Source organism: Lygodium microphyllum, chromosome 6, assembly GCF_053477565.2.
Source record: "Lygodium microphyllum isolate KBCC chromosome 6, Lygodium_microphyllum_v1.1.10, whole genome shotgun sequence".
NCBI classification, from domain to species: domain Eukaryota; kingdom Viridiplantae; phylum Streptophyta; class Polypodiopsida; order Schizaeales; family Lygodiaceae; genus Lygodium; species Lygodium microphyllum.
Window position 1 is genome coordinate 93,399,964 of NC_141140.1, and position 10,319 is coordinate 93,410,282.

Sequence of the window (10,319 nt, forward strand, 5' to 3'; positions counted from 1 at the left end):
CACGGTAAAAATCTAATATGGTCTGTGGTCTCCATGGTAGTCCGATTGTTCTCCGTCCATGTCAGATCGAGCAGAAGCAAGCCAAGAGGCCCACTCCTGCTCGTTTCTACTCATGTTTGGTTGTGGGTATTGGAGTGGTAGTGAAAGCGTTCGAAGTCATTTGACCCTTCTGTTGTTCCTGCTTTCGTAAATGAGCTTTCCGATCAAAGACCAAGGTTTCTCACAGTGTACCTAGCTCTAATATCATGTAAAGAAATGCTCTAAACGTAGAAAACACAAAACCAATGGTACGACAAAGCACAAATTGATGACACAGAACACAATTAGGGTTAGTATAACTTAGAGACACTAAACACAATAAATAATGAAGTGAATGACTGCTGAATATAAAATGCTCATACAGCAAACACACTATGCAATGAATACTGAACCTCAAACTCTCATGTCTCTAGAATCAAGTCAAAGGTTATAATCCGGAGAGAGTGTCGTACTCCGAATAGATCACGAAACGCAGCAAGGCAACCTCTGTGTGTCAAACACCACCAACCACAGCCAAAGAGGCTACTCTAATGCAAACAAGCAGTGCAAAAGAGAGACTATAAATGCAGGTGCCTAAGGAGAGAGAAAACTAATAGTTGTGCAGAACAGGTAAATGCAAGCTAACTGTGCTGGGCAATAGGTGAAAATTGATGGCGACAGTGTAGACGCTGATGGCAACAGCTAGAGAAGAGATATTGACTACAAACGCAAGTAGGATGACGATGGCAACAACTCCTACTGATGGCTATTGGCGCTAATAGTAGCAAATGCAAGTTCCCTAATGATGGCGACAGCTCCAAGAGGTAGGAGACGGATACAAAGGCTGAAATCAAGCGCCAGATGATAGAAGACTGCAATGGAAGGCTCTAACCACGATGTCCCCCACCAACAAGGTGTACACAATAGAGATATGACTCTTGAAACAACGAGATTAAGGGAGAGTGGTGGATTGCATGCCTATTTATAGAAAGTTTGGGACACCCAAATTAGAGTTTTACGTGTAGGACACAAACTCTCTAAGATAGTAATTTTTGTTAAAATAAGAAGGTTTCTTCATTAATTAAGCGTGTTTTCGCGTTGTTTAAGTCAAGCTAATACAATTTTAGCTCAACAGCTATAAGAATATTCCAATATTAGGCATTGCATTTTTGCCTTCATTAGGTGAACTTTTAGAATGAGATGCATCATCACTGCTTAATCCCATCTCATTGTACAATGACATACTTGCTATAAATGCTCAGTTGAACACAATTTCAAAACTTGAACCAAACTTCTAGCCTTCAATCAGATGTCTTGAGCCCACCAAGTCAAGGGATTTGATGGTATCCCAATAATGGAACCATGAAATCGGTCTTCCTTCTCTGATAGGATAGCAAATAATCTAATTTAACACTAATTACAGTAGGTATAAAATTCACATAAACCGAAAATGCAAATGTTACCACTTAATCTCGGACATTGGACAGCTTATTAGCCCCAAAACTTGGCACCCCTTGTAATATTTCTTTAACTCGTATTACAAATGGATGGAGTATAGCTGAGATTCTTCAATCTCCTCCACTAATCCAAGTGCCTCTTGATATCATAAACGACGAGCAAGCTTTTAAATTGATTTCCCCCTTGATTTGCTAGGGAATTGACCTTCACCCATGCTTCTTGGAAAGTAAATTGGCCCAAAATTTAATAATGGTCGGCTGGCCTCTTGAATCCTTCTGAAATACACTGATTTCAGCTCTAAAAATTCCAATCTAAAGCCTTCAAATCTAAGCACACTTTCTAAGGTGGCTGTCAAATGCTAATTTCTATTGTAAATTACGGATTATAGCAAAGATTCATCAAAATCTCCACCTCCAATGGTTGGATTGCTATAGAACTTGGAGCAAAGTTAAGAAATGGCTTGAGAAAAAGAGAGTGTTGTAGAGAGAGAAAACTCAAAGCTTTGTCGCAAGACATTGGTGAAATTAGACCCGATTTTCTAGTCCCAAATGGATTCACCAACAGCAAAGGGAGTATCAAAGGTTATCTTCAAGAGAAAGTGTGTCATCACATTCATAAGCTTTCCCTAGTCAAAAATATGCAGCCTTCTTTAACACAATAGTCTCCAATGGCTAAGAAATGGCCCCAAAAGCAGGCAACCACAGCGCAAGCTCTCTTTCCAACAACTCCAAAATGCAGAAATGAGATTTTTTTTCTCCGTTTAGCCCCAATTCAACTTTTCCAAACTTGAATAGGCAAGTTTTGCTAAGTGGTAGCCTTCTAAATTGAAATCCAACATTATCCAACTTATCAAATTAACTTTTAAAATATAAATTCTAAAAAGTAATTTATGTGTCCAAAAAATAATCTAATCAACCAACGATTAAATTGGCTAGGCCAACTTATCACCCAAGTGATCTTGAGCACTCATCAGCCCAAAATTGGCATTAATGAATTAATTAATGTCAATTTACTAGTATTACCATTGACACTAATGGCTAATTAAATGGTCTAGGCCAACTTTTGACACCTAGTACCACCTACTACCTATCAAACATAACTTATTACAAGTTATGGATGTGAAGGAATTTAACTCATGAGTAATAGCAAGTGTAGACTAAGAAATAGATGTAGAGAGGCAATGATTATGTAACTCCATCCTTCACTCCTATACAAAGGTGAGGGTATTTCTTCCAAAACTTTTCCTCAAAGTGCAAAGTCTTCTCACAATGAGAACACTCTTCCTCTCTAAATTTTTAGACACTGACTAAGGGGGAGATCCACAATGGATGAATATAAATACTGAGGGATAGAGAAACTACACTAGCTCACTAGGAAAAACCCTCTCTCAACTCCTTGGAGTGGCATTGTCACTACCGGAAGGGACTGAGGTTGGTTTGGAAATGAAGATTGGATGAAGCTTTGGTGTGTGTAAAATACCCTTAACTGTGAATGGTGCGATTTTGGGTGTGGGTCTAATACCCTTGGCCTTTAAGTGACAAAAATCATCTATATGACTACGTTTCTGGCAAAAAATACAAAACCTATTCCTTTCAAATAATGCCAAGAGGGTCTTTGTGTTTGGACTTTACCACTTCCTTTTTCCTTTCAAGAAGGAGTCTAGACATCGACATTGGAACATGGTTTGTATTTAGATCAATTAGGGAAGGTGGAACAAGAAGAGGGTGATTCAATGTACGCAAGGGGGATTCCCCACACCACAAGACCAAAGAAAAGACAGTAACTTACTTACAGATATGGGGAAGGTGCATAGTGCACGGATGGCATTCCCAACAACAAAGCACCAAGGTCTAAAGTAGTACACCTCTAAGTGTCTCCTAATGGCCTAAAACTTCAATGTGCATCAACGACAATATGAGCTAAGATTGAATAACCTATGGTAGGTCTAAAGTAGTATTCTAGATGAAAGAAAGAAAAACGAAAATGTAAAGTGAAAGTAAGCAAAGGCCAAAAAATGTAAAGATGAATATGAAGCACCAAACTCAAACTCAAATGAAATAGAAGATAAAGAATTATCTTGTGGAACATATCATAGAGTTTTCTTCTACTCCATACCAATACCACTCTACGTCTCCATGGTGACTTATAGTCATTCCCCACATAACTCAAGGATCAATATAGACATGATCAAGATCACACAAAAATGGATTGTACAAAGCTACCACTAGGATTGTCTGTGAAGAACTTCAACTTATGTTTGTATCCTAAATGGATAGTCTTTCCTCGATTGAGAGGTGATCAATCTCGTCAACAAAGTGCTCCAGCTGAGATGTACCTTGTGAAAGAATATGAGACGGAGAAGAGCTAGGCCTCAACAAATGATCCTTAAAAGAAAGGTTAGTATTACAATAGGAGCCTGAGAAAACATCAGAGGATCCAAAGATGGAGTGGTTTGAACAATTGTATTTGTCTATTTTGATAAATCTAGTCGACACTTCATGGTATTGATCCTTTCTATATGCAAGTCTAACCCTAACATGCTTGAGTCCTAATCACAAGTGCCTAATTGGATCATATAGACAGAAGTGCATATCACCCTTCTTCTAATCCACAGCATGGGATCCCACTATAACTTGTGACCACTGATCAATGGTGGCCTGCTTCAATACACTTTTCCAAGTATCTTCTATTAATTACAAATGAAACAAATTCGATAGATAATTGGCTATGCAAATTAATAAAAAGGTTACAAATTCTTTTTCCTATTGTGTTGTGAACAAAGACACAAAGGCTTGAGCCCCTATTGTAACATAACTACATGAAGTGGGAGGACTCAACCATACACAAATAGCATAAATATACAATACCAAGTATCTGATTATATCTTGAACGTATACTTTCAACCATAAGTGCACTATGTTGCACATCTTGTTTGCACCAAGATATTTACAACAAATCTCAAACACAACAGAAATCAAACCTAACATATATGTCATGCACCAACGAATTGCAAGTCCAGCTTATCTAACCTGGACAGTCATACCATGAGATGGAGACCAGCGTACTGCTGTCACTGCTTTTGTATGCCCCGTTAGTCTTAAAAATATCCCTTTAGGCAGCTGGTTGCGAAATCCTCCATCCTCAAACTGTCTCAATTTCTTCTGTATGTTCCATGGCACCTCTGCATTTATGACAGAGCCAGTGGCTGCAACACAACAGGATCATCATTATTTCTCCGTGCATAGAATGCAATAAGTTCCGATTTGAGGGACTGGCTTTATGATTGCTAAATTTAATATATAATGTCATCATATACGCATTTCATTACAAGTACTATAAACTCAGAAGCAACACTTTCTGGAATGGAACTTCTACATAACTCTTTCCATTCTCCTGTGAACCTGTTAAGCCAACACTGATCCTTCAACTTCTAAGTTCCAATTACGAGTGGAGAATGGCAGTCTTTCAACATTTAAGATTTGATTGCAAACCTTCGATTCCTTTTCAACCTTCAGACTGCGCTAATAAATTAAGATCTGAATGTGATCTTTCAGCTTCTATTCTCATACCTTTAGAGTACGACAATCCAACCTCATTCTCTTCCCATTTCAACCTTAAGATTACGATAATTCAAAGAAGAGTCGCAGGGGCACATTTAATTTTTGAGGACCTTTTCCTTTCATGAAGCTTCTCTCTCATGATCCTTGACATTTCATTGTCAAGACTTTTCATTGATGTGTAGCCATTTTAATGTAAGAACATTTGGAGGTCAAAAATGACAGATAGGTGGCAGAGAAAGATACCAAGGGTAGGTGAAACTGGTTGTGGCCGAGGATGAAGAGGAGGAGGAGAAGCAGCTGCTGAGGCATGCGCTCTTTCCCTCTTTGAGACGTAGCGTCCTCTGATGGGAGTAGAAGGCACGGAGGAGACCGGAAGAGTCTTAGCAGGCGGGACAGCAGGATGCCGAAGGCCCCCGGGAGACTCTAGAGGCCCGATGAAGGAGCTGGCTGCAGACGGCTCGTTATCTGCATCATCGTCTTCCTGGCCGTTTCCGGTTCCTTTTCCTTCTTGGCTTCCTTCAGCCACGCCTTCCCTTCCTCGCATTGCCTGTGACCCTCCTTCGTCTTCGTCCGCGTCATCTTGTGGGGATTGTAATTGTGATTCTGCGTGGCTCGGACCCTCGTCTTCTTCCTCGCTCTCTGAAGCATATGCTGACACCAACGCCTCCATTTAAGGGCTTGTTCCCCTGAATCCCTACAATGCCTTTTCTCTCTCTCCATCGAGTTCGCTTCTCTTCATCAACCAAGAAACCAACAATACGTCTTTCCATCCTTGCAAAGCATAGTTCCCACAGCATTTTCATATAGTTAAATAGCACTTTCCCACGTCCCCTTTACGAAGTTCTACCCATAATAGAGCGCTTTGAGGGCATCTAATAACCTGCATAAACGGCACCGTTTTTTTTTTTAACAAATAGCAAATGTCCCAAAAAATAGAGCTTGTTTTGTGAGTTTCGTAACTTCTACAAGTGCTTGGCTCATTTGCCTTATAATTTCTCACAACTTGTAGCCAATAAACGCATGCAAGTTGGCATTACAAACCTACATTGAATGTAGATCCTACCTTTAATTAACATACATTTTGTCAATTATGTGGGAAAGCCATGGTTGGAATCATTCTGTGTGTTATGAAAAGGGGCCGTTGGAAACCCTTCTAATACGGAAACTTTGGATCATCGGCAAATGAGGAACCCAACACCAACATTATTCTTTTCATGACATTAGCACCATCCACCATAATAATTTGAGTTGCACAAACCATATCTGCCAAGTTATAGTACATTTCAAATAGCAGGGATGCTTTGTTATAATAGCACTATGTCAACCTACAATCCTCAATGCTACAATAAGTATCAATAGTGAATTATGAAGCAGTCACTTGCCATGCAATAAACATGTATTAGTATGCTTGCAAACTTGAGGGTGAAAGGTATAGAATTGTAACTTGTAAAACACAATCTTTGTTTCATAATTGACGAGGGCTTACATCAACAGTAATATTCATGTATAGAACTTGTATATGACATGGGAAAATTAAATTAAAAAGGCCCATGTTGTAACTTGCCCTAGCTAGATACTAGGATGGATCATATAAAAATTGTGCACCCTAAAGCCATGTTTATGTCCATAGGCAACCAATGTTTGAAATCGACAAGATAAGAATGATTAAGCTGATCAAAAAGATTATGAGACGTGTTGGAAGAAGAAGCATGATCAAAAGGGAAGGATGGTGCTTGATTAATGCTTCTAGGTGTAAGCATAAGGGCCTCTGGCTACATTGCCATGAGCCTCTGATCTTTCTAGGTGTGATCAAATGGGAGGGGGATCAAGTGACAAATTATTGCAAACATAAGGGCCCTTGATCATTCTAGTTGCATTGTCATATGCATGGGTAGTGTCTTATACATGCCAAGCTGGAGATATCACTTTTTGCCATAAGTAATGCACTTAAAACTTTATTATCCCTTTGGATAATCTTTTGAAGGCTTTCATTAGCTCATTATGCTTATTCCTTGCACTCTTTAGAGAATGATCATAATGATGAGGAGAGATGTGCGAGGCGAGTAAAGGAAACTACTCCACAGACTCTAAGACATGGATAACCTTTTGAAGGCTTTCATTAGCTCATTATGCTTATTCCTTGCACTCTTTAGAGAATGATCATAATGATGAGGAGAGACGTTGGTGAGTGACAATGAGCAACCGGGGACATGATGCTTCATGAAGTCAAGGGAGGTAACACATGCAAATATCCTTTTTTGTCTTTCTAACATGTACCCATAGCGGGAGTCAGGTTTATAAATGGAAATCCCAAGTGGTATCATGCATATTCGACAGGTGGTTGAGATATTTCAGTTTTGAAACACGCACTTCATGCAGGAAGAGAAGAAAATATGTTCTCGCTTCTAATTTTGAGTCCCTGAGTGGAATTGTAAGTGGCAAGGAGCATGTTTTCCATCTAGCAATTAAGGGGAAACAAGTGGCAACTTGGAAAATTAAGGGAAAAAGCAAAAACGTGAGTAGTTTTTAAGAAGAAGGGAAGAGAAGTGTTAAAAACAAGAGAAAAAGTGAGAGAGAGAGAGAGAGAGAGAGAGAGAGAGAGAGAGAGAGAGAGAGAAGAACTTTGCAGGCTGAAGAAGGGAGAAATCTGAAGCTCAGAAGAAGAACAACAACAAATTGTTAGAAGAAAGAGACCGTGAAGCTGAAGTTATTGAAGCTATGGAGCAAGATGGTAGGGCTGCAGTCGATGAGCTGATGCGAGTTCTCAATTTTCGGATGATGGTAATAGGAGTCTTCCTTTGTTTGGTTTTCTTCTACTACTTTGTGGAGCAGCGAGTTTGTAGGTCAGTTTTGATGTATGGACATGAGTGAAAGACAGTAGAGGGCTGTTCTTCGTCCTGTTGAGAGTGATGCACATTAGTTGTTGAGTGAGGCTTCGTGTCAGTAGAGAAGAATGGAAGTGAGGAGCCTCTACATCTGAAACTGGGTATGAGACACGGAATATGTATTATGAGCAAGTGTTGAATGCACGGGTTCGAGTTAGTGGAAATCTGAAAGGATTTGCAGCCAAGAAAATGATGAATCAAAGATTACAAATTTTGAAGCTTCCGCAACTCTTCATCAATGCAAGATTGTATTTTTGGAATAGAGAAGTTGTGTTTGTTGTATAAAGCGTGTAGGAATTTAAGACTACAGACTGTGCAAAGCTATTTCAAGGCAGCGGATCAAGGAATTTGACTCTGAGTTGTTTTGAAGAGTTGTGGATTGGAAAGAGAGCTACAACTTTCCTTTTTAAAGCTTGGTGATCCGAGGTCTGGTTAAAAAGTTATGAACTATTTTGTGTAACGCTTCATGAGGCAATTTCTGTGCTCCATGAGGAAATAAGTGAATTTAGCTGCTTCTACAACACACCAACTTGGTTTCCCATGGAAGTCATCATGATTATCCATTGATATATCAATGTAAACTCATCTTTGATGTAGTAATGGAATGTTTACAACAGTGAAATGCTTGAAGCGTTGAATGGGCATGGAAATTTGCTATATAAAGCTTTCATTACCTGTGTATTTGGTTTGTATTTATGTGTGCTCTGAGGAAAGAATAATAGAGAGGGTCTACAACTGATTTTGTACTACTTGAAGCAATCACACTTTGTGAGGCAGTTTGCTGCGTGGAGTTGCCATCCCTAAAAAGTAGGAGTCCTGTGAATCTGAAAGCTCTTGTTGTCAGAATCTCTACCATGGTTGTTTCAGCGTCAGATTCTCTCTAAAAGTGGTAAAGTCTGAACTTAAAGGTTTGAATTGTTTAAGTGTTGAGTTGAAGTCCCAGTGAGGAGTGAGTGATCGGGAATTTTGGATCATGTGTTCAGTGGTGCTGTCTTGTGGGTTTTGTTGAGGTGAGATTTTTCAGTCTTTATCCTGTGGTGTTGTCTTGGGGGTTGTTAGAGGCCGACTACCCAATTCACCTACCATAGGATTGGTTCCCCCACTGAGAATCTCCTATATTGAAGATCTCTTGCTAATCTTATCAGTTGGGAAGTGTAAGGTTTGGAAACCAACTTGTACACAAACTCAAGAATGGCAACTTTTGGATATGAACCCTTCTTTGGTACTAAAAATGAGGATGCTAATCAGTTCATCAAGAGATTGGAGTGGATGGCTTACCAAGATCGAAGGGACATTGATGCAGATAAGCTTCGAATGATCAGCATGCTACTTGAAGGTTTTGCAAGATTATGGTGGAACTCATTGAATGAAGATATAATGGCAAATTGGAATGAAGTAAAAAATGAGTTCCTTACAAGGTTTGCAACTAAGCAAACTCCTAAGAGTTTATGGAAATCTTTGGAAAAGATGTTTTAGGGAGAAAATGAGGAAGTAACTAAATTTGCAGCAAGATTTGAAGCAAAGTGGATAGAAATCGCACAGAGTATGGAGCAACCTCCCATGATGTTCTTGAAAAAAAGGACAAGTTTGTTTCATTGCTTAAATTTGAAATTAGAGAAAATTTTGTGATCAAAGACCCTAATATATATGAAGATGCAGTCAGAATAGCCAAAGAAAAGCAAAGGAAAATACAATTGAGGTCAGATCAATCAAGAGGTATTGCTGTGCATGCATTTTTACGTCCTAATCAAGTTGACAATGTTGCAGGAAATGCATGACAGCAAGTTGTAAATCTTCATGGGGCATTTGAAAGAGTGGAGAATGGAACTCAACAAGGCCATAGAAAAGTTGATGATGATGTGATTAATAAACTACAAGATCAATTGGCAAATCTAAATTTGAATATGAGGCTATTGCAAGCAAGGCAACCTCAAATGCAAACTAGATTTAGAGGACCTCAACAGGAACAAAGGCCACTTGAACCAGCTAGGCAACAGTTGGAAAGAAGACCTAATGAAGGCACATCGGGTATGAATTTGATTGAAACCACCATGACTGATGATGGGGAAAATGTAGATGTTTTTGCTAACAAGAGAATCAAAGAGAGGGATACTGAAACTGAAACTCAAGGGGCAACAAGGATTAAAAAGGGAAAACAGGTTGCAGACGATTCAGAAACCAGCAGGAAAGCTAGACCACGAAGGAAGATTCAAATGGGGGACTTTGCTTTAGGACTCAATCAAGTTCCTTACAACCTACTTGAGGATTTAAAAGGTAAAAAGATTGATGTTACGTAAGGTCAGCCTACTGCAGATGAACTCATCTCTGAGGAGGCAATGACATGGTTTGGTTAGCATCAAGAAAGGAAAAACCCAAACTGGGCATGTTGGAGTGGTAT

The 10,319-nt window shown here is 39.3% G+C and overlaps 1 protein-coding gene across 1 annotated transcript in view; it reads right to left on the reverse strand.

The window, feature by feature from the left end:
- The window catches only part of LOC148034813 (Transducin/WD40 repeat-like superfamily protein), a 52,903-nt gene extending 47,091 nt beyond the window's left edge, over positions 1–5,812 (reverse strand). Inside the window, exons 1-2 of the mRNA XM_087680570.1 lie at positions 5,280–5,812; positions 4,520–4,681 (exon numbers count right to left, since the gene is read on the reverse strand). Of these exons, the coding sequence (XP_087536696.1) occupies positions 4,520–4,681; positions 5,280–5,706 (589 nt within the window). The 5' untranslated portion in view covers positions 5,707–5,812. The remainder of the gene's footprint in view (positions 1–4,519; positions 4,682–5,279) is intronic.
- Positions 5,813–10,319: the final 4,507 nt, after the last annotated feature.